This window comes from Miniopterus schreibersii (assembly GCF_964146895.1).
Source record: "Miniopterus schreibersii genome assembly, chromosome: 4".
Taxonomy (NCBI): domain Eukaryota; kingdom Metazoa; phylum Chordata; class Mammalia; order Chiroptera; family Miniopteridae; genus Miniopterus; species Miniopterus schreibersii.
Genome location: NC_138105.1, coordinates 93,564,786 through 93,590,105, shown reverse-complemented (window position 1 = coordinate 93,590,105; position 25,320 = coordinate 93,564,786). Strand labels below are relative to the sequence as shown.

The following is a 25,320-nucleotide window of genomic DNA, read 5'->3' as shown; positions in this document are numbered from 1 at the left end:
GCTGCAGCAAAGGGCCCTTGGGAGGTGACTCAGATTAGCAGGAGATGGGGGGAAGCTGTGGCTTTTGTTTACGATTCTCTCTCCCCCATCCCTTTGCTCATCGTGAAAGGGCCCAAGTTAGTATGCTGACTTCACTTCCAACCTTCCAGCAGTTAGGGGGTTGCCAGGTGACTGGCAGATAAAAAACCACACAAACAAACATAGAAACAAAAACCAAAAAACCCACCATGGAATGCTCCTGTATGATTTTCCAGGTCAAATTCCTAAGGAATTTCCCAGGCTCATGAGCAGATTCTCATCTCTGTTTCTCTCTCTTCTTACCATTCTCCCTATATATCTCTACCTGCCCACCTATCAGTATCTATTATCTATCTATCTATCTATCTATCTATCTATCTATCTATCATCTATCTATCATCTATCTATCTATCTATCTATCTATCTATCTATCTATCTATCTATCAATCATCTATCATCTATCTATCTATCTATCTATCTATCTATCTATCTATCTATCATCATCTATCTATCATCTATCTATCATCTATCTATCTATCTATCTATCTATCTATCTATCTATCTATCTATCTATCATCATCTATCTATCTATTGTCTATCTTCTATAAGAAGGACCCATGGACCAGCATCTCCCACAAATGCAGCAAAGAACCTGGATGCCGACAATGCTTCCCTGAAACATCTCATTACCAGAAAGAATGTCGTTTCTGCTTTTTCATTTCATTTAGGTTTTAGAGGTAATTCTGACCCAGCAGGCAGCTAAATCTGTATTCAGCATCTCCTGACAGGGATCAGCGTAAACAGCATTCCTACCCGAGTCCTTGAGAATTCGTAGTAAGAAAGGGAAATGATGACTATCATCTGGAATGGGGTGTATACATTTTTTTTTTTTAAGACCTGATATTTTTCCCCTCCCTACTTTTCTGAGCATCTGTATTACAACCGGCTCTTCAGCTAATATTGTTCTGGTGCAGAAAAGCAAAGTTTACCTGAGCCGTCTCAACTGCCAGTCCTTTTATAATTACAGACAAGGAAGAGACTCTGAATTCCAAACAGGAAAAAAAAAAAAAAAGTATTACAAGCTGTACCAGTTCAGCTAATGGCACAAATGAGACTTAAGAGCCAAACGCTAGAGCAGAAACAGCGCGGGCCCTCATTGCTTGCTAAATTGGGGGAAAATCCTACAAAGCTAGACGCGACCAGCTCATCAGTCAGTGCTCACTCACATCCTAGGAGTGCGGATTAATCAGGGAGCCGGGGGGAGCGGAGGGGACTCTGCCTCCTGTTCTTTGAAGCCTGATAGAGTGATGAGCCGAACACTATCAGCCTGCCTGCCGTCGCAGGCCAACCGCGCCAAGCTCATTTCGGGTAGTTACGAAGACTCGCACAGCAATTATTTCGAGGCCCGCACATCCACCCTTTAATCAGGCTGGGGACACGTGCATGCCGGCTGCTTTCTGGATGTTCAGCGAGGGGGGGGAGCGGGCGTGATTCCACGGGCAAGTCCCCTCCAACGGCCTTTGGAGTTTACGTGTCAGCGTCTGTCCCGACGCTCTTTGAGGTGAACCGGAGAGCGGTCGATAGGAGTATCCATAAAGGGCCCAGCTCTGACTCTCTTAGGAGAGTCCTCACCAGGGTGGCATCTGTGACTGTCCGGGTGAGCAGCTCTTATGGCCCACGCCGCTCCAGAACTTCCGCTCTGTGTCCCTGCCTCGTGACAAGGGCACGTTGCTACCACAGCATGGCTTTTAGATTGTAAATGTTCTCTTTCTTTTTTAAAAAATGTATGTTTTTATTGATATTTTAGAGAGAGAGGAAGGGAGAGGGAGAGAGACAGAAACATGGATGAGCGAGAAACATCCATCGGCTGCCTCCTGCAAGTCCCCTGCTGGGGACTGAGCCCACAACCCAGGCATGCGGCCTGACTGGGAGTCGAACCGGCGACCTCTTGGTTCACGGGATGACGCTCCACCAACTGAGCCACGCCAGCCGGGCAGAGATGAGTCTTTTTTGTAAAGTCCCCATCGTCTAGCACAGGCTCAAAAATCCTTACGGAATGAACGCGTGTGAACACACAGCCGAGAGGACACGCTTTGCTTAGGGGCCACCTACCCCAACCGCGAGCTCGCTCCGTTCTCTGGCTTCCCTCCTAATGCGAGATTCTCAGGCAAAGCCCCTCACAACCAGATCCCACACTCACGCGCCCTCATTGCCGCCCCTCGCCCGCATCTGGGCGCATCTGCCTGCCCGTCACGGCGTCGGCAGCTCCAGCCTGCCCCGAGCACCGTGCTCTCTCCTATCTCCACACCTCCGCACTTGCCGCTGGCGTTTCCTGAATCCCCCCGCCCAGCTGGCTCGCCCCGGGTCCTGATTTCGGGTGTCCGTCCGGTGCCGTCTCTGTAGGAGGCCTTTCCCATCCCCCTCAGGCCCAGGCGGGGAGCGCCTCGCTGGGCCACTGCAGTGCTGCAGCCAGATCCACCAGAGCATCCGACCTGCATCAGTCGCCTGCTTCCTCTGTTCTCCTCAGTGTCTCTCCCACTCGGTGCTGCCATTAAATAGACAGGGTCTCCTGAAGGCCGCGTGCACGGTCAGCCCCCTCTGACTATATTCTAGGTGTCGGCAGATACTCAATAGATAAAGGGTGTCCCCCCAAAATGTATACACTACTAAAAGCTGACAGCTCAATTGATGTTTCTTTTCAGATTTATCCCATTGGAATGAATAATTATGCAAAGTGTATATACATTTTTGGGGGGACACCCCATATGTGTGGAATGGAAAGGAACTAGTTGTACCATTGGAAGGCAGTAAAAACTGCTTGAGTCTCCAGCTTCCCAAGCCTCTAATAACATTCTTACAGGACATACTAAGCAGCGACTGTCAAGCTTTAAGCCAGTGGTTCTCTAAGTGTGGGCACCAGACCAGCAGTATTAGACATCGCCTGGGATCCTGCGAGAAATGCCAATTTTCAGGTCTGGATCAAAACTTCTCATATAGGGCCCCCGCATCTGTACCTTACACGCTCTCAAGGTGGTCCTAGTGCTCGCTACTGAGAACCGCTGCTTTGAGTAATTAGAAGCGATATTTTGGGAAGCGGCACGGAGCCGTGGGAGGACCCAGGCCACTGGACTCCAGCAGAGGTGGCTCCGATCCTCACGGCTATGCCCGGATTGATGGGTGTGGAGTTGGTCAAGTTAGCTAAATGCCGTGAGGCTCATTTTCTTCCCCAACGAGAGGCAGAGGGACCAAAGCAAGTGACAAACTTAAAATGCCTGGGGCACAGTAACTGTTCAGCAGATGTTGGTTTCCAACCTGTTTCCCCAAATGTATGCCCAGGAAGATTCGTCCCAAAAACATTCAGGGGAAAGAAGAGGGGGCAGAGAAACAACACTGCCTGGTCAACACCTTTGAGAAATGAGGCAACTATTCCTCCTTCGGAGACTTGCCATTCGCATGAGCGTATGAAAGGCTCTGAGAAGTCCTACAACTGTTCTTTCCAAACTTTGTTTGATCCAATCTTTCCCAAGGTTGCCTCCCTTCCTCCCTTCTTTCCTTCTTTCCTTCTTTCCTTCTTTCCTTCCTTCCTTCCTTCCTTCCTTCCTTCCTTCCTTCCTTCCTTCCTTCCTTCCTTCCTCCCTCCCTCCCTCCCTCCCTCCCCCCCTCCCTTCCTTTTTATTGGGGTCGGGGTAGGGAAGTGGTAAAAGGGAGGCAAAACCAAAAGGAACATTTTCCACCCTAGATTTGAGTTTTAGATGGTTTGCTCTCTAACTGGAGGTTGGGATGAAGAACGACCTCAAGAATTTCCTTATAGTAACATACGGCGATATTTGGGACAGATGACTAATTATTGGCAATCGCCCAACAGATAGTTATTGAGCACCTGCTAAGTGTGAAATGCTCTCTTGGGTGTTGAGGATGTGGAAAGAAAAGAGGAGAACCACGATTGGATTGGGAAGGCTGCCTGAGGAGATGACATCTGAGCCAAGTGGATGGACAGGTCAGCCATGGGGAGAGATGGGGAAAGGTCTGGGCAGAGGCAACGGAAAGAGCAAGGCTGCCGAGGGACAGAGCCTGCTGCTTCTGAAGAAGGCAAAGAAGTCTAGAGTTGCTGCAGAGCGAGGAGAGGAAATGGGAATGAAAAGAGATGAAACTACAAGTGTCAGGCTCAGGCCAAACCACATCATGTCAACCACATACATGCTCTGGATTTTATTCTAGGTGCAGTGAAAATTTATTATACTGAACATGCTGCTTTTGCCTGGTTTTTAGGCATGAGAATCTTGCCCTATATTCTGTATCTTCATTGGTAGACACAGAAACTTCAAAAGAAGTATTTTTCCTCCACCCACTCATCTATCTGTCCATCCATCCACTCATTCATCCACTATCCATCACCTATCCATCCATCACCCATCCATCCATCATCCATCCATCCATCCATCCATCCATCCCCCATCCATCCATCATCCATTCATCATCCACCCATCCATTCATTCATCCATTCATTCATCCATCATCCATCCATCATCCATCTATCCATCCATCACCCATCCATCCATCATCCATCCATCATCCATCCATCACCCATCCATTCATCCATCCATCCATCCATCATCCATCCATCCATCCATTCATCCATCCATCATCCATCACCCATCCATCCATCCATCACCCATCCATCTATCCATCCATCCATCCATCCATCCATCCATCCATCCATCATCCATCCATCCATCCATCCATCCATCCATCCATCCATCCATCCATCCATCCAATAGTTATCTCTGGCTTCTGACATGCCAGTCACTGTGCTTAACAGGTAACAAAGACAGAAAGATAAACAAGACCAAGCTTCACCTTCCAGGAATTTACCGTATGATAGAGCACTTACCGTGTGCAGCAGGCCTGGTAGAAGTATAAATTATATGCTTGTTTCCTCAAACTCCCTTGTCATATTTCTCAGGGAGCCAATGTGCATGCTGGGACTAAATCTTTGGAGCGCAAGAAACACCTCAGAACTTTGATTACATACATAAAATGTATAATTTTACCACATTCAGAAGTATGTGAAGCATACGTGCTTGGATCCTGAATTTGTATGGGGCACGGAAACCAGGGTGACAAGAATTCAAAGCTGACAAATCAAACCCAGCTCCTCTGTCACCACAAGACCTCATGCTGCTCAGGGAGTTGGTCCTCCACTTGAATGATGGGCCCACTACGCAGTTTTAAAAGCCCTCGGAAACTGTTTCCTTCTTTATTTCATTAACCAACATTTCCCTCCTTCTAACACTTTCTTGAAATGCCTCTTATAAGAAAACGTTTTCTGTTTCCTGTGGCAAAGGAAAGGAAGAAAAATACTAGCAAGGAAGCATATGCTAAGGTAATTTAAGAGTTGTGATAAGCCAAAAGGAAAAGATAAACAGCCCCCAGAAACCCACAAAGTTAAAGAGCTTGTTCCTTTTTAGAGAAGTCTAATTGGACACGGCAGGGGTCTCCATCAGAGTGTCTGTTGTTTCATGAGCTGAATTTCCTACCAGAGTGGAGGACGTTTGAGTGTGTGTTCAACTTCTCTGCGATTGCTTTCCTCACATCGATCATCTAACCTTGAACGGGTACGGCCGATTTTGGAGAGAGTGGGGCCGTGGGAATCCGTGTACCAACCCTGAACCTGAGCAACGCGAACAGTTTTTACAACTCTCTGGCCCGAGTGGCTACTGAGTTACTGTCCCGTTGTGATGGCTCCTGTGTTTATCAGTCAGCGAGTTCTGGGCGGCCTGACCCCAAGTGCTCAGAGGAGGTGATGACGAAGGCAGAAAGGCGGCAAGAGGACTGGCCCAGGGAGGGGGAGAGCCCTACCTCCGAAGAGCCCAGAGCGAAACCTCCGAGGGAACGCCGGGTTCGCCAGGGGCCCGGCTGAAGATTCGAGTTCTGTGGGGGCAGCGTTGTCGCCGTAGCCACGTGGCCTGTCATTACTATCGATAAACGTGTACCGATCATGGGCATGCCTGCGCCTGACTGTGCAGAGGAGACTGTGCCCCACACACATTATCTTGAAGCATAATTATCCCTGTGTTATCAATGGTGAAACTAAAACACAGCAAGTTAATTAAAGAACTTGCCCAAGGTAACAATAGTCCAAATGGAAAAGGGAGCGAGGCTGACTTTGGAGCTCTTAAGAGAGGGTTTTGCAGAATTGTGATGGAGAAAAAAGTAAGGGCACGGGTTCCTTTCCTTCTGCGGAGGACATAATTCTCAAGCTCTTTTGCCGAGAGCTTGACCTTGGAAACATTACAGGCTTTGAAAACGCCCCCCCCCCACCCATTGGCTGCACGGCCTATTGTGGACGGCACTGGGCGGCCGTGAGCTCTCTGCCCGCGACCCCTGCCCTGGTCCTGCCCCGACGACAGGCTGCGCTGCCCTCCGGCTCTTCACCCCCGGAGGGGACACCCCGCCTGGGTAGAGGCCCCTGCAAAGCTCGCTTGACTGCAGTGGGAAGGTTTCTTAGGAGGCCAACCTAATCCATCCGGGTTACTCAAAACGTGCAATTCTGGGCGTGGACGTGAGCGGGGCACACATCTTCCGTACATTTATTTAAAAAACGTATTTGGCTTCTAGGAGGGAATGTGCTGTTTCCCCTCCATTCTGGGGAATAGCTTCTCACATTTAATGTTCCTGAAATTAGGGCTTTATGATTAATGTGCATGTTTAATATAGCATTTCTCCCCCCCCCCCCATGAAATGCTGTAATTAAGTCCATATGTGTGCTTCCCATCAATGTCATTTTAGAGCCAATATATCAGATTTATCTATTTCCATCACGGACCCCTTTCGCAAGGGACTAGAGGCATCTCACGGCAAAATGCAGTGAAATACAAATAGAATTTACCCAGCATAGGACATTCCGCTCTGTAAAAGTTTGAATCTTTTCCAAAGCAGGCCAGAGTCAAATCAAACCCTCGAAGCCTCTGGGTTATTTTGAAACAGGAATCTCATACTGATCTTGTGCTGTTAAGAGGACAAGTTTGGGCCAGCAGAGTCTCAGAGCAGCAGAACTCATCAGTGTCAGAATGCCGGGAGGGAGCCGAGGGAGGTGATCTGGTGTGACGATGGCCCTCCAGGCCCAGGCAATGCCCAGCACCAGTGACACGATGGATACGCTGTGGCCATTTAATCAGAGTGTGCTGAGAGCACATGGCTTCTTATGCTGAGATCAGAACGGGAAGCGAGGCAGTCTGCCACGTTGTACACGCCCGTGTCGAAAACAGCAACAACCCAACACTTGGGCTGGCACTCTCCGCCTTGTGACGGACCCTGGCAGACCCACATAGCCTCAGCTAAGTTGTAAGCATATTTGTCCAGGCTCCCTAAGACTCACTTCACCTTTTCACGACCCATGCAAACCTTCCTTCCTCTTAACTATATGTGCTTGTTGATACGTTTACCCAGGAAGGCACGGAAATGCAGAGTAATTGTGCAAAGGAACCGAAGAATTTGTCCATTAGCACTTATAATCTTACCTGGTAAAGAACATTTAAGTCACCACTGAGAGCAGTGGGTAGATAACGGTTGAAATGTCATTGAAAATCAAGCTATTGTCAACTTAGGAGAAATCAAAGGAAATCTGTCAAGAAGGTAAAGGCATATTCTGGGGGTGCTGTAATCCTAAGGGGTAAGAATTCTATTAAGTCGGTGTGTTAAAATAAAGCCATAGTTTGAAAAACACATATGTGTATTTTCATATAACATAAAGTGGAAAAGCAAGCGATGACTTAACACAGGTGAACTGGCAGACAAAATCCTACAAAAGACTGGGCATATGGGAAAAATAATGAAAGGAGACCTTGGTGGTGGAAATATTGAGGCCACGAGAAACTTGAGTTTTCTGGCCCTCACATATCTTATCTGTTAAGTGGAGAAAATAATACTCTATATCCTGTCCCCTAAATGTAATAACGGGTGTTTTAAATAAACAATGCACATTACAGTGTTTTCTAGGGGCAACAATGGCATTCCAACAGGGAGATCGTGATTAATGACAATGGTGGCCATCTCCATCATTGTGGTCATCAATGATGCCCATAAACTAGATGACCCCCAGAGGCCAGAAAAATCACAGAAAGGAGTGAAAGTGGAAAAGGCCTGCCCCCTGTCAAATGGGCAGCCTCTACTTGCCTCTATGTGACACAGGCAGGTAGCGCTAGATTTATTTCAAGAAAGACAGAATGATGAATGTTTATACAAAAATCTCCTGATTTTTAAAAATGTTGTCACCTAAATAAAAACATTTAAAAAATACAAGCAGGGACAAGTCAAACAGGTTGGCAAGCCCATCTGTCCACCCAAGGGCTAGATTTTTTTTTAACCTCTGAGATAATTAATGTACATGAGCTTGTTCCTTGGAAGAGAAAATGCTTAATATTATTACAAACATACGTGAAAATGATTATTATTTAATAGCATCATCATCACCACCACCGATCCAGGAAGGAACAATAGTCTTAGTTTCCTGTCTTTAGATGGAAAACTTTTCTGTGCTTCTAAAGAGAGGTGACAGGCCCACGGCTCCCTTGCAAGTGGAATAATGTTTGTACCTAACTCTTGTACTTTTCCTGGAATTTTGACATTCGAGAGTTGGAAGAGACCTTTCTAAACAGCTGGCTCAAATTCTCTCAACACTATACAAGAAAAAGTGGAGAGTCTAAGTTGGGAACTGACTGCCCAGGAAACGCGGTGGGTTCCCGGTGGAATTAGGGCTCGGATTCTGATACTTTGGCCCCGACTGTCTCCAGAGCTCTTCCTTTCTTTGCTTCACTGCTTCTTTTTATCTCGTGAACCCCTTCAGCAATTCGAGATCAATAAAGAGAGGCCGGAAAGGCCAAGCCTGCCCAGTGCAATATGACTTTCTTCCCCTCCCGGTGAATTATTTTCACAACCTCGGTCTCTTATATTCTAACCAGTTTTCTGTCTTCCAGAGAAGGTGCAGAGGTCAGCAAAAGAAATCATCATGCCAGCATCCTAATATTTAAATAGGTGGTGTCCCATCCAATCTCTTCTTATTTTTTGAAGCGAATTGCTTGACCCGAATGAGAAGGACGTGAGAGGAATCCAGTGGAAGCGGGGATGCGGTCACAGGCTGGTCCAGATCGCCGCTCCTTTATGGCAGCCCCGGAGCTGCTGATGGAAACGTCCCGAGGACCACGGTTCCCACAGAAAGAGCAGCATGTGAAGCGGCCTCTTGTGCAGGAGAGCGGAGAGGGTGGGTCACGGTGGGGGGTCCCAGGGAGATGGAAAAGGTCATTGAGATGAAAATGACCTTGGCAACTTGGAAAGAGGGCTCCATTACCAGGACAGAAAGAAAACACAGAGGCCAATCAGATGGAACAGATTGAAATGCGCCTGCAGCCAAGTGTGAATGCCACGGAGCGCGCCGGGGGGACGTGGGTCCCGGCCCCACCCCTCAGCCCCGGCTGGACATCAACGATTCAAAGGCAGGGGTGGGTAAGGTCATCACTGACCAAGTGCATCTTTGCAGATCCTTAGTGAGGGCTGGGGGTGGGACAGTGAGGGGGGATGAACCGGGGTCTTTTGGGCCCGGGGCCGCAGGCTGCTCTGCGGAGGTGTTAAAAAGATGCTACACCACTGGCCTCCTTTATTACTATTTTTTTAAGGCGAAGGGACGCAAAGTCTGACTTGGAGTGGAAGGAGGGAAAAAAGAAGGACTGATCATTGCCTTTATTGCTGGCTTTCCACGGCTGAGTGTTCACTGATAGAATTGGTGCAGCTCCAAGATGCTGCCTTAGAAACAATTATTGCTTCCCACGAAAACACAACTCCTGCAGAAAACATTAATTTAAGTGATAACGGCCGAAATGCTTTGGTGTCAAGAGTGTGCTTGCCCCCTCATCTTTAGGTGTATGAGCTCCAGAAAGGAACAATGAAAATAAAACAACAGAAATCACCAAAGAGTTGACAGAAGATGACAAAAGAGAGGGCTGGGCTCGGCCCGAGGGGCATCGGGGGAAAGGCTGGTACAGTCACCCCTTCCCTTCTGTGGGTTCCAAGACCCCAGTGGGTGTCTGAAACCTCAGAGAGAACCAACCCCCAGATATGCTCCATTTTCTCTTATGCATACCTATGATAGTTTAATTTATAAATTAGGCACAGTAAGAGATTATCAGTGATAATTAACAAAATAGAACAATTATAATATGCTGTAATAAAAGTTGAGTGGATGCGGTCTCCCTCTCAGCATATCTTGCAGTGTACTCACGGTTTTGTGACGACGTGAGATGACTGAAAGCCTAGGTGATGGCTGAGTGGAGGGGAATGGCATAGGCACTGTGCCCAAGCTTTAGGCTATACACAAGGGTGACTTGACCACAAGCACACCATACGGGGACCGTCAGCCTGGTAACAGAGGTGTCTGCTAAGTGACACGGCGGACAAAGGGATGACTCACCTCCTGGGCAGGAAGGAGCGAGATTTCATCCCGCTCCTCAGAACGACGCACGATTTAAAACTTATGAATTGTTTATTTCTGGAATTTTCCATTTAATATGTTTGGACCACGGTTGACGGTGGGAAACTGAAACCACAGAAAGTGAAGCCGGGGATACAGGGGGTGGACTGTACTGAAATTTTAAAGTGTCACACAAAAGCGTTTTTCTATACTTGACCAGTTTATTTAGATTCTAGAGTTTAAGCAGTCTTTGCTTGCTTCTGGATTGCTTTGCTTTCTACACTGCGCTGTTTCATCAGCCAGAAACGCCTTCTTCCGTCCTCACCTTTCCTCCCACAGAATGGGAAAAACGGCTCGTGAGCCGGGACCGGCCCCTACTTGGACCATTCTTCGGACATGGAAAATACCTTCTGCAAACCATTCCTCCCTCCTCGGCTTCGTTCACTCTTGATTTGTTCATTTGCCTAATATTTAGCATCTGCTCTGTGCCGGGCACCACGCTAGCTAAACGCATAGAGTGGATGGGACACCAAGAAGACATGGTTCTTGTCTTCAAAGAGCTTAAACCTGCTGTTGAATCCTGTCGAATGGTGAGTTCAGTAGCAGAGGAGACCTGGGAGCTACGGAAGGAGGAACAGCCCAGATTCAGAAAGGCTCCCTGGAGGAAACCACACCGTGTGCAAGGGCTCTAAGGCGCGGCCGGGCCCAGCCGGCGACTGTATGGAGTGGGGTGAATGGCGAGATATGGGGGTAGGGAGGTGCGGGAGAGCCTTCTGTGATGTGCTAAAGGGTACAGGCTATAACCAGGGAACACGGGGTCCCACGGAAGAGCCTGAAGCAGCTTATTCAATTACGTATTTTATAGAAACTCTGCTAATTGAATTGTGAGAGCAGATTAGATTAGGAGACAGAAAGACTAAAATAAAAAAGAATGAATTAGAATCAATTAGATCCTCAGGCCAAAGGTCACAGTAATTGAGCTAGGGTGGCGGCAGCAGGGATATAAAAATACTTCTGAGTCCGACTTGGTAGGTTTGGGGGTTATTCTAGGCAGGAAGGCGGAGCTGAGAGGACGGCCTCCGGGCTCCTGGCTGGCGAGCGAGCGGATGAGAGGGACGGCCGATGAGATGAAATCCAGGCAAGACTCCAGCGGGACAGTATGTTTCAGATTAAGGGTGTTGGGCTTCATTTCACAGCTGCTGTGTTTGAATTGTCTACTGGACATCTTAGCTGAAACGTGCAGGGGGCTCGCAGACACACTGGGTACAAGATTTGACCCCGAGTAAAGGACTTTGGGGCCATCAACTCACAGGCCGTAATTTTAGTTATGAGTGTAGATGACTGCCCAACGGAGGGTGCATGCGGGTATGGGCAAGGGGGCTGGGTATAGATGCCCTGGCACTTAAAGGATAAACAGGAGGGTCCACAGGAAGGAGGAGGGGCCAGGAACGTAGGCATGGGAATGGGAAGGAAGCAGAGGCTCAGACGCCAAAGGAAAGGGCGTTTCAAGGGGAAAGGAGCAGTGAAGAAGGGAAGTGGAAGTGTCATGAGAAATATCTACCAAATTCAGCTCCTAGGAGATTATTTGTGAATGTAGTAAAAGTAGCTACTAAGTAAGTAGGAAGAATAGGATGCAGAGTACGTGGGAAGTGAGAAAGTAGAGAGAGGAGGGACAGAAAACTCTTCTGAGAAACTTTTCTGTAAAGGAGAGGAATAATTCCCCACATATTTAAATCCCGTTGGCAAAGAGCCTCCCGAGAAGGGATAGTTAACACAGGGGAAAGCAGGGCCAGATGCGACTGAGAACGTAAGAGAGAGAGAAGAGGCGGGGTTTCTTCATTGTGACAGAAACAAGGAGGCGGCCTTGAACTCCACTCCCACACCCAACATCGAGCCTTGCCCTTCCCTTCCTCCTACTCCGCTGGATGCTGCTGGAACTATGTCCCTCGAAACGCTATGTCAACGCATGTGACCTTATTTGGAAAGAGGGTCTTTGCAGATAAAATTTCTATAAGGTTATAGTGGATTAGGATGAACCTTAAATCCAATGACTGATGTCCTTACAAGGAGGGATTTGGAGACCCAGAGACACACCGAGGAGAAGATGGTCCTGGGAAGACGGAGCCACAGATTGAAGCTATGCTGGTGCAGGGCCAGGATCGCCAGCAGCCCCCGGAAGTGAGCAGAGGCAAGGGGGGTTCTTCCCTGGAGCCTGTGCAGGGAGAACGGACCAACCCAAACCTTAGTTGTGGACTTCTAGCCTCTAAAACCGAGAGAGAGTAAGTCTCTGTTGTTAACCACCCAGTTTGTGGCACCTTATAATGGTAGCCCCAGGACACTAATACGGATGCGAAGGCCACGCATTCCCTAGGCCCGTTCCCTAGATCGTGGCCGTACCGCCAAAAGCGCATCATCAGAGACAGTTAGCTCAAAGGTACCACCAACTCAGAAGAGCGGCTCCGAGCAGGATGGAAGAGAAATGTATTCCTTGGATCCGAGGAAGACTCGGTTAGATAAACATGCATCTTTCTCATCGCTCCCTGTGGTGCCTTTCGTGTCCTTTCTAACGGGGACCACGCTCCCACCCCCCTCGTAGATGATCTTAGATCTGAAAGCATTACAGTGACCTGCCCGAGTCGGGACGCGTCCGTCTTTTCCGTTGTCCGGTCCACCACTGCCCTTTTAAAGGCTGGATCGCCAAGAATGACTTGGACGCATTTCAACCTGTGCCAAGCGCTAAATGATACAAAGAGATGAAAGAAATGACCCTTGTCTTTAAGTGGTGGCAATTTAATGTTGACACAAGTGACTTATATGCATGAAATACCAAGAGAATATTATAAATCAGAATGTAATGAGGTGCTAAATTGAATAAGGCCGACGATAAGGCTCTTGTGCGATCGTGGCTCTGCCTCTGTTTGGCCGGAGCTGGCTGGGAAGGCTCCGGGGAGAAGACAGGGCCCGCGCTTAGACGGCTATGGGGTCGGTGGGGGGAAGAGCGGCAGTTACAGGGTCCTCTCCGTCTCATGCCATCCTAAGCCTTGGATTTTTCAGCGAGGCTGGAGGCTGGGTTGGGATAAAGAACTAAAGCCCTAACAAGTCCACAGGGCTCCCAAATCAACAGAAGCAGATACAGACAAATCTACGGATTCAGGGAAAATGCTCCGGCGCCGATCCATTCAAGTTCACAGCACCTGGTGTCATCTCGAACACACAGCCCCTAATCAATACACGTTTGCAGAATGAAGCACGTCTGAGAATATGACACAGCTACCGTTTGCAGGTTCGAACATCGTATCGAGTGTTCTGCATGCCCCATCTATTTTATTTTTACTTTTTTCTTTTCATCAAAAGAAAAAAATACACAGAGTTTAAAGAATGAAATAGTTATGCAGTGTTTGGTTCAAAAATAGCAACCCCTTTCTATCACCACCAATTTCTTTCTTCCCAGAGGCAACTACGTTTACCTTTTTTTTAGCTGATTATTTTGGCTTTCCTTCTAGGTCTATAAATAACATGCTTAGCTGCTATTTTCTGCATTTTTGATTTTTGGCATTATCTAGTAACTTCCGACTTAGAGAAGACCTGGGCTTTTTTGTGCACCTGCCCAGGTCACGTATGTACCTGTTCCACTTCCCCCCCTCCTCCCGATATAATGCTCAGGCCGTTATTCAAGGTTTATACATTATTATGGTCACATAAATGCTATTCAGAGCTGAGCCATGTAGTACATGATGACTATTTTTTATTTCTTGAACATACAAACATATATATATATATATATATATATATATATATATATATATAGATAGATAGATAGATAGATAGATAGATATAGATAGATATATAGATATATATTTTCTGGGGTTGTCTTTTAAAAATTTACTTGAATGTCTATCTACTTATTACTGTGGAGACTGATTTTTTTGGGGGTCAAGTTCCTGCTATGCTGCTTAATCACTACGGATCCTTGGACAAGGCACTTAACCTCTCTGGGCCACAGCTCTCCCATCTGTAAAACAGGGATGCTATTAATCCCAGCCACACTGCAGTGGCGTCAATGTCCTCCAGCCACACCACCACCACCAGCACACGGTGGTCAGTCAACGTTGGTTTAGGAACTCGCTGCAAGGAGGGAGAAGACACAGAATGGGGGGCCACGGGCGCCTCCGTGTGTTAGGTGGCTGTGTCAGGGAGGCCTCAAGGAAACAGGTTCACTTTGCATTTGGTGCTGTCAGAGAGCAGGGATCGATGTCTCATTATGTTCTATCTATAGGAAAGACTGGCTAGAAGACGTGAGAACTAATTCATAAGGAAAGAATAGTTACACATTTTCACCTGGAGAGGGGAATGTTTTGTATTTCTGTGTTTGGGACAGCGACCTTGCTTCTGTCCGTATTAGGCAAGGTGATGGAATGGTGTCATTTTCACTTTATCTCACCCAGTCACAGAGCGGCCTTGCTGGGGGTAGGGTTCTGCAAGGCTGCGCTCAAGAACGGAGCGCGTGGCCCAGCCGGGGATGCCAGGCAGGCCCCAACGGCACACACCAAGATGTCAGTGTCAGGCCCGATCCCAGCCGCAGGGGCTGCTTTTGTCTTTCTTAGCGATGATGATGAAATGAGTTACCATTTGTAAAAAAACATTAGAACAATGGCCGCCACAGAATAAGCCCTTAAAAATCATTGCTATATGACCCTAAAAGCATAGGAAACAAAAATAAAAATAGGTAAGCTGGACGACATCAAAATTAAAAACTTTTGCACATCAAAGGACACTCAACAGAAGAAAAGGCATCCGCCAGAATGGGAGAAAATATTTGCAAACCATGTTTCTAATAAATGATCAACATAAAGCGCATATAAGAACTCCTACAACTCAACACCACCACCACCACCAACCAACCTCATTCAGAAGTGGTCAAAGGACCTGAATAGACAATTCTCCAAAGAAGATGTACCAATGACCAAGACATGCATGAAACACAAATCAAAACCACAATGAGATACCACGTCACATGCACTAGGACGGCTATTTTATATAAAGAAGACCAATAGAAAATGCCTTGTGTGTTGCTGGTAAGAATGTCCAGTGGTATAACCGCTGTGAAAAACAGGACTGCGAGTCCTTTGAAGATTAAACGTAGACTTGCTCTGTGATGCAGTGATTTCACTTCGGGGCATAAGCTCAAAGGAAGCCGAAGCAGGTGCTCAGATAGGTATTTGTACACCAATGTTTATAGCAGAGTTACTCACAAGAGCCCAAGGGTGGGAACCACCCAAGTGTCCACTGACGGATGGAAAAACAAAAAATTGGGGCATACAGAAGCAACAGAATGTTCTTCGGTCTTATAAGAAGGGGCCTTCTGACCTACACTACAACTGGATGGGCCTTGAAGACATTATACTAAGGGAAGTAAGACAGTCACGCAAGGACACAGATTGTACGATTCCACTTACATGAGGGACCTAGAAGAGTCCGATTCATAGACATGGAAAAGGGAACGCTAGTGGCCAGGGCCTGGGGGAAGGGGGTGGGGTGTTAGGGTTTGACGGGTGCAGAGCTCCTGCTGGCAGGTGAGAACGTTCCGGCGCAGATGGTGGTCATGGGCGCTCAACAACGTGAATGTCCTTAATGCCGTAGGACCCGTACACTTCAAAATACTGAAAATGCTAAACCTCCCTTTATCTATATTTTACCACGTTAAGTGCTAAATTAAAAAGTAAATAATATCAAACCTGATCGCTGTTCCAACTGTCTAAATCTCATTTCAGGAAGGCATTTAATATCCCCAACACCCTGAGGACTTGTAGACGTTTAGTCCTGTTTTCAGATGAGAAAACTGAGGCCTGGATTAAGTCACTTAACGTGATAGTGTTAGAAAGTGACTGAGCTATGATTCGAATTCAAGTAGTGTGGATGTCCGAGCCCATGCTTTTAAGAATATAGTTATTTTTAATTATTATTTTGGGGAGAGAGCTAAGAGGTTTACCAGGGCTGAGGCTGTAACATCTGTCGAAACGACCCACTGGTGAGAACTGAGACATCTCTAACAAGGGGCTGGGGCCACATTGCCAACTGGCTAGTGAATATTCCGCAGAAGCCAGTTCTAATTAGTGTGGTCTTTAAAGGAATTCCGGAAAAGCTAAAGTTCTGGGTACAAGCTGTTAGGGCAGGAAACTGTTAAGATGTCACGTAGAGCCCCCAGGACATCTTGCCATCTTTCTTATGTACCGAGAAGCCAGGACAGAGATGGAGAGGTGGAATGTACACAGTGCTTATCGACCTTGGGGATTTTGTCAATAGCAACATTATTTGCCGAGCAGGAGCGGTTCTGCGCCGTATGTCACTTCCAGGCTGCTCATCTCCAAAGGAATCACCTGTTCATCTTGCTTGTGTGCTCACGTGCTGTGCTACAGAGGAGCAGCCCCACCCCAGCAGGCTGGCAATTGTTAGGCCTACACACTACACGTGTGTGTGTGTGTGTGTGGGGGGTGGAGACAAGAGGAGACGAATGAAAAGAAGGTCTGATCTCTGTTTGCTCCACTGCTGGGCCCGTGAGCGGTACCCAGAGAGTCTGACAACCATCCGTTCCCAATTCTCAGGTGAGGCCTTTGTTTAGGAGGCTGGAGGGTGATGCTCTGGGTCGGTTTTGAAGGAGCTATGCCTTTTCACTTGCTGCTGGGACAACATTTTTAGCAGGTGTTAGAAGACCCCAGACCTTAGTTTTCAACTTCTGCGGTGGAACTGCCAGGAGCTGCTTTGCCTGACACTGCAGGTCTCAGTGCTGTTCGTGGCCAAGGGGGTGAGTGAAAGCCACGCTGTCCAGGAGAAGTTTTCTAAACCTCGCTTACAGATGAACTGCGAAGTTCTATCTAAAAACAGACACAAGTCAAATACAGGTGCACTGAATCTGTTTTCTAACGTAAGCGCCTTCTCCTGAGCTGGGCCACGACCTGCCCCCTTCCCCATCGCTAAGCATTTATTCAATCATACATGATAGAATCAGGAAATTAATGAAATAAAAGCAGTTATGAAAGACATTACTACATACTTCTTGGGCACCTGCTATGATCTGACACCAGGACCCCTGCCGGGGACTCTGCAGGATGGACTGAAGCCAAGAGGAGAAAGGAAATTCTAGAAAGAGCCGACTCTGAGGGGGAATGCGGCTCACGAGAGGAGATGGATAAGCAGCCTCACGATGGACAATGACTATAAAAAAAATAAGTCGGTCTTATGAGCGCAGAACAATCGTGGATGCTCGTAACCATTGCCGTGAGCTATTTAGGAAATTCTAAGTTAAATTACGGGGGCACAATCTGCTTAAGGAGGCAAGAGAACTTACAACACAGTAGATAAAAAAGACTCTTCCCCCAACCTCAAAAGTGTAAGGGGGAAAAGTTTCATTACCAAAACAATTCTATCCAGAGAACTTACATGCATTTGCATAACCAACGGACACAGACGATAGTGTGGCGAAGGCCTGGAGGGGGCCGGGTCTGGGGGGAGGAAAGGGGAGAGGAAAGGGGAGAAGAATTGCGGGGCATCTGTAACACTGTCAACAATGAACAGAGCACAACAAAAATACAGTTCCGAGGACCCCCCCTTTCTCATTCAAATCCAGCCACAGCTGGTGGGAGGGGCCCTGTGAGTGAGTTTGTCCAGGGCCCACGCTTCAGTTTTCGGGAGAGGGTATCAATTCTAACCTCTCTATGGCTGTGGAGACAACCTTGTGACACAGGTCACCCGCTTTTCAGGCCCTGGGTGGTGACCATCACCTCAAAGTTGGCTAATCCCCCTAAAAGCCTAGGCATGAGCAATGACATTTCAGGTGTATGGTCTGAGGGACACACAGTTCACATGGTCCGTTAAGGAACTAAAGTTTATCTATGGGTCAAGTTTTGCCCTTGGGCTGTGTTTTTGGATATTTGCAGAATTTGTTTTTAACTGCAAACGCTTTCCACGGCTCACGTGGAGGGGGGTTATAAGGGACGTCGACAGGACAGTCTTTCGAGTGCGTGTTACAGCTTGTGGCCGGGAACTCAGGCGCCTGGACGGACGCACACACTGTCTGCTTTGACAGAAACTTCTCTCCGGCCTCGCCGTGAGGGTTTACAGAAGTTCCCTGAAGCCCTTGGTTGGTTTTTAGCCTCATGGATGTCGAGCATCTCTGTTTCCCTTTTTGCTTTGGTTTCTAGACGTTCAAGCATTTCTGTTGGTCTTAAGCAATGGAACAGGCCTGACGTAACGCGCTTACACGTGGGCCTTCCCCTCTCGATTTCCCCTTTACCTTTATTGTGCTGTGTAATTATAGTTCTTCAGTTAAAAAAAAATGTCTTAAGCTTTCACAAATTATGGGAGAGATGTAAGAAAAGGGGTGGATAGATGGGTAGGTGGATGGATGGATGAATAAATGAATGAATAAATGAAGCCTTTTGGCTTTATGTTGCCAGGTAAATAAGACAATTAATAAATTATCTAGGCAGCTGAATTCTTGGACCAGTCCAGGCAACCCTAACCTTGCTGGCTTTGATGTCCTAGTTTCAATCAGAATTTAACCAAGACATTGCTTTTTAAAAAGGGCCTGGGGGCCTTCACCGCGCTGTTACAAACAGGCTCTGCGGCTGGGAGAGCCCCCCGCCACGCAGGACCCACTGGAGGGGCCAGACTGACAGGTACCCCAGTTACATCTCTTCCGTATGTCAGATGTTACTAATGAGCGTTCCAAACCCCTTCATTCAGACTTTTAAGAAAACTAAAAGGCAACCTTTTATGAGAGGGGAGGGGAGCCGATGCTTGTGATTACAACGTGGCTGCCCATCTATTTTCTGCCTCATGCGCTGGTAGCAAAGGGCAAACCCTACTCTGGTTGGAAAGGGAGTCTTATCATTCTCGCATCCGCAGGAGACCCCACTATGCTGCTGCTTGGATTCAGATTTTTTCCCAGATGAGTGATTCCGTAGGGTTTGAAATTATGTTGCTATATACAAGAAACACTGCGGCCTGGCAGACGGCAGGACACGGGACGAGCCACCTGCCGGAGCTCGGCCATGGGGGAGAAAGTGCTGGAGGGGAAGGAGGGAATCCCCAGTCTTCTAAACATCTCATTCTGGTCCCCGGGTATCTGCTCGACGGGCACAGAGTGAAGGTTAGGCCGATTTGGCTCCAAAGGTGCCCAGGTTTTAGTGCCAGCCACTAAAGCGTGTGCTGCACTCATAGAAAATAATGACAGCAGAGCCGTAAAGGCAAAGCTCTGCTGTTGCTGCGAGGAGCTTTTTGTGTCGTCAGAAACATGTTAGTTGTGTGGTTTATGTCTGGTTTGTCTCTTTAGAACAAAGGCTCTTGGGCAGGAAACGTGTGTGACGAGTCTCCCGCTCGTGGCCTTCGCTGATGTCAGGTAATAACAGCGACGACTCGAGGATGGCAGGTAATAATTTTTTAGTGTCATGCGCGGGCTGAACGTGTCGGAAGGAGTTTTATTTCACCTAAGAAGGAGATAAAGACCAAACTGATGCCAGATCTTCAGAACCCAGGGTCACCGCCCAGAGACCAATTTAAACAACTCTGTGTAATTAATCACCTAAATGTAACACAACCAATCACACGGTCGCTTTGTTTGTTCTAGGACATCCACCGAAAAATCCTGCCCCTTCTATCCAACTCGATTCGGACACCCAGGCGCAGCTCTGCGCTTGGCGTCGTGTGCGTCAAACTCTATTTTCAATCCTTTATGTCAAGTTTAAATTCACGGCAACTGCGTTCAGATCTTAATAGGATCCTCAATTTGTGCTGGACCCCAAATCCGTTTTGCAGGACATACACATGCATGTGTGTGCACACACACACACACACAGACGTGAGCACACACATGTCTGAACTTCATGTGCACTCGCCTGAGCTAAGCCCCAGTTCTTAGATAAGCGTGCACTGAAAACAAGGGTATTGCAAAATTGGGTCCCCACCCTTTAGATGAAGAAATCATATCAGTGCAGCTCTTGTTTGGGGTGAAAATGGACCCTCAAATGTTCTGTGGTATTTTGCCCTGTTACGGAAGCTTAAACCGCTATCAGTCTCAAGCGAGCTGGACACATTGGTGTGAGCAACGAAAAACGGATGGTAAGTTTGACTCTGACCACGCAGATCCATCGTGTCCACCCAGATGAAGTTTTGATTAGGGATAAAGCCAATGAAAATACCCTATCAACACATTACACTCTGACACGAGTCCAAAGAACAGAGGTCACTCACGGCATCATCGCTGGGAAAACGTCCTAGACGGCGCTGAGACGCGACCTGACCTCTCTCACGGACACCGCCTTGGCTTGCGTTCCCACACGTGCATCAGAGGACACAGTTTCTTAAAAGCTCGTCTTCTCCCGAATAATTGTCTGTTTTTAAAAAGCTCTCAGCAGGTGCACCTCATTTCAAAAGCCTCTTGTCCTTCCTAATTCAATATTCATCATGATTACATGGTATGAAATAAAAAGTAGCAAAATGTGAGGATAGTTCAATTAAACGCAACATAATCTTGGCAGCAAAAACAAAAAAGGTTCTGTAGCAAAAATCAGGTTCTGATAAAAGAAAAGAAAAGGGAATATATTTCCGCATATTTTTAATTACATAGAATTTCCTCAAACATGATTTTTCATAATATATTCCATTAAGTTAACATCATATTTGAAGAAAGAGCATTTTCCGATTTCATTTGAAGCCTGATTTTGAGCAATTACAGTGTCATTGTTCTGCGGTGGAAAGGTTGAATTCATTTACTGTGTGGTTATGCTAGTTATGATTGATGTCTCTTCTCCAAATGATAAACCAATCACCCCAATGATGTAATGTCATTTTAAGAGTGCCATAATCACATTTCTCTCGAACTAGAAGCTCTGATAAGTTCTAATAAAGATTTATGGTAGATTAAAGGCCTTCATAATATCAACAATGGATTGCTCGTTTGATGAGAGATTTGATTAGGTAATTTTTTGGGGAAAAAAATAATATGAGTTTACTAAATATATCAGGCCTGGCTTTGACGAAGGGCACGGGCCATCGCAAGTAGCAGTCCATCATTCCATCTCCGGGATGAATCATCCGAAATGTGTTCAGGAGGTCCTGTCTGGCTCTAGAGGTTGAGGCCATTGGGGGCATACAATCGCGGATGGAGCCAAAAACGCAACCTCATCAAGAAGCAGTCCTGGCAAGGAAAGAGCTCTGTCCTGCCTTGGACGGGATATGTTAATGAGCACCATGAGCGGCCAATTTAGAAGACAGCTCCAAAGCCTTTGAGTCAGGAGCAATTAATTTCTGCAAATGTCTTCCCTTGGGCCGCAGGGACTTAACCCTACATATTGCCCGCTCCTATGTTCATATATTTTGTGAACACATCACCAACAGGAGAAATCAAAATAAGGCATCATTCCTGCCGCACCTGGAGCAACACCACCTAAGATTTAGAGGCCGGAGCTCAGGCAGTAGCCACAAAATCGTCCAAAGTGAGACAGAACCCTGGGACCAGGCCCTTCTCTCTGTGACTGTGAAAACCACAGCGAGGACCAACCAGGGATTTAGAGGCAGGGTTTAGCACGGCACCACGTGACCAGCTTGCTAAATTCAAGTTGAGTGACACAGTCGAGGGTTATGGGAGTGGTCCCCCCTCCCCCCAAACACTTCAGACTTGGAAAAACATTCAGTCTTCATGCCACGGGAACATGTTTTAAGAGCAAAACCATCTAAACAAGCAAGGGGAGAAAAGTCAGAAGCCAACCGTCAAAAATAGAGAGATGTGACATGCACACAAACTGGGCACGGGAGGGTGTCCAGGATCACCAGGCTATGACCAGAATCGCAGTAAAACAAAATTCAACACCCCACTGTCTTTCTGACCTGCACATTCCCATGTGCAGCGGGGTGGGGGGGTGGGGGGGTTAATTCCTTTCAGCGGAGGAGGCCCAAACCCTGTCGAGACAAGCAAAGCCTTATCTACGACCTTCGGCGAATGCATCCTGGAACCCCAAAGACACAAAATGACAGATGTATTTCACCCTGACGGACCCCACACCACCTTCTCCCCAGGGGCCCTTGTTTCAAAATTGCCATTTCGCTGGAGATGCAACATTGTCACGCACACACTGCACATTCAGACGCCACAGTTTCCTTACCACGGAACCCCAATGACACAAAATGACAGATGCATTTCACCCTGAGGGGCCCCACACCACCTTCTCCCCAGGGGCCCTTGTTTCAAAGTTGCCATTTCGCTGGAGATGCAACATTGTCACGCACACACCGCACATTCAGACGCCACAGTTTCCTTACCACCGCTGGAGGCTTGCTGGGGCCCTGAGCATGCTCTGAGCAGGTATGAATTGGGGGAGAACTCCTCATCGGGGTTGGTGTCCATGATTTGATGGGAGGTGTTGCTGTCTAGCAATGGCATCTGGCAGCTAACGGGTGGAGGATTATGGGAGCTAGGCAGCTGAGCGGATGGGAGGAGGCTAGACGAAGATGTAGGTGGAATGGGACGACCTGGGAAAAACGACAGAGGGTCAAAGGTCAGCAACGAGGGTCACGAGAGCATCCAGAGAAAGTTACATTGAAACCGCCTTACAATAAAAATATCTAAACAGAAAAAAGAAAAGAAAGAAAATGCTCCGGGTGTATTATCTCAAGTGGTTTGATATCTCGCCACGTGTCTAAATTCCCAACTGCAGGCAGCTGCGTGTTTCAGAAAGCTGGCGTGGGCAGACATAGCTGTCTACACGGCCGACCTGGGGTCCGTCTGGGAAACACCCAGTTCTTTCCACCCCCCCCGCCCCCCGTGCCGCGTCACCTCTCCCGAGCTGTCTGCTGGCTGGCCCACCTGCTTCCACTCCTGCCATGCGCCCACCGACTCCCCACGGTCCCCATCCCTTCTGCACAGCAGCCAGAACACCGCAAAGATAGAAACCAGGTCGTGTCGGTCGCCGGCCTGGGACTCTGCAGTCGCCTCCCGTCGCATGTCGAGAGACGTCCAAAGCTTCGATCACAACCTCCGTGTCGTGCCCCCTCTGACGCTAGCTGCCTTTAGCTCCCCTCTAATGTGGCCTCACCCCTCCCCACGCGGCCCCTCATTCTCCAGCCAGAGGGCCTGTCTTCCCGCTGCTCGAACGTGCCACGTCCTCCCATCTTTGCTCTTCCCGTGCCCTCTGTGGGGGACGTTCTGCCCCCTCGCCACCTAGTATCCGCAGGCCTGCTCCCTCCCTCCGCCGAGCCTCCCGTTTGTCTTCTTGGAAGCTGCCCACCCACCCGCTCCGTCCTGCCAGCCTGTCTGAATATTTCCATAGCCCTTATGACTATCGGAAGGTGGCCTCTGTGTATTTTACTCCATCCCACATTCTCGGTGTCTTAGCTTGAGTGGATGAACAGAGAAATGAGGTGGGCGAAAACCGAATACATTAGATTGGGTTGGAAGTGTTGGAGAGGTGGAAAGGGGAGCCCATTTGTGTCCCAAACAACTGGCCGAGGACCCACTCTCTCCGCCACGAGGGTGTTTTTGGCACCACGGGGAATTCCTACAAAGAGAAGCAGGGCCACCCCAGGCCGTGGGGAGGAGCGGCCAGCCAGGCAGGCAGTGGGTGGGGGGGAGAGGGGCTGCCAGGGGGTCAAGTTCCTCCACACGGGGGGCTCGGCAACCCCTCTCACACATGGCAGGAGCTCCTGGCAGCCAGCTGCTGAGTGAGGAGGACAACTGCCATGAGCAGTCTCACCTGAGCCAGCCCTGCATCTTGGGGTCCCTGCCGGTTTGTTGGTTTGGGAAGAGCTCAGAAAAATGAGCCCCGATTATCCGCCCACAGGATGCGTCGTGAAGCTCGGGGTGCAGAAGGAAGGGTGAGGTGCTCAGAGAGCAAACTCAAGGGTCGGGTCTGAGTTTCAGCTCAGGTAACAAGCGCCCGAGTTGGAAGAAATACGTTCGCCTGCTCTTCAGATGTACTACAGATGGGGGGACACTTACAGGCACCTCCAATGGATGCCGGTTATTGTCATCGCCTTCACCATCGTATCTCCTGACCTATTCCTGAGGGCATCAAAGGTCACCGGTAGATCCGCGTGTTTCAGTGGATGTGTGAGTGCCCCTCACGCGCCCTCTGAGACACTGAGGGCTCCAGAATAAGCCCCTGGGAGCTCACGGCCCAGAGGGCGAGGCAGCCAGGGAACGACGTCATTTCAGGGCACAACAGGGACCAGGAGGCAAGGACATGGTGTGGGGCTGAGGAAAGTGACAGCCGGTCTGGCCTGGCCAGGGAGAGGGAGGCGCGGAGGGTCCAGCAAGGATTCCCAGGAAAGCCGAGGCCCGAGCAATCTTCAGAAGAGAAGGAAAGGGACTTGCGGAGAGGAAACCAGCGCGCAGCAGCCCAGGGGCATCCCACTACCCACCCGTCCTCGCTTTGAGGGGGGGGGGGGGGGGGAAAGGGGCAGGAGATAGGATGCTCCTGAAGCTTAAACGTCGGGGCTCCTGCCCGGGAACACGGCTGCAGAATCACCCCTGAGATACATTGGTGGGTAAATGGAGTCCCCTTTGCAAAACCCGACTCATTCGTAACTGCTCGGGAGCCACGTAAGGCGTGCGGTGCTTGCCCGATGGCCCGGGAGAGACCGGACACATGGGTTTCATCAGAATTGGTGCTCACGTTTAACCCACACCTTCTCCCCCAGGTTTCCCTCCAATCACTGTCATTACTATGGCCATTTTAACGCCTAATGTTTTTGCGCCAAGGCGGCCGGCCACTCACTGTGCCAGCCACTTTACGTAGGTCATCTCATTTCATTCTCGGGGCAACTCTATGAGGTTAGATCGACGATCA

The 25,320-nt window shown here is 48.5% G+C and overlaps 1 protein-coding gene across 2 annotated transcripts in view; it reads right to left on the bottom strand.

Moving 5' to 3' along the window:
- Positions 1–25,320, bottom strand: part of TENM2 (teneurin transmembrane protein 2) — a gene marked incomplete at its 5' end in the record, with an annotated part of 597,332 nt that overhangs the window by 310,181 nt on the left and 261,831 nt on the right. For both annotated transcript variants that reach the window (XM_081135053.1, XM_081135054.1), the window contains one exon: positions 22,796–23,005. In XM_081135053.1, the coding sequence (XP_080991179.1) occupies positions 22,796–23,005 (210 nt within the window). The remainder of the gene's footprint in view (positions 1–22,795; positions 23,006–25,320) is intronic.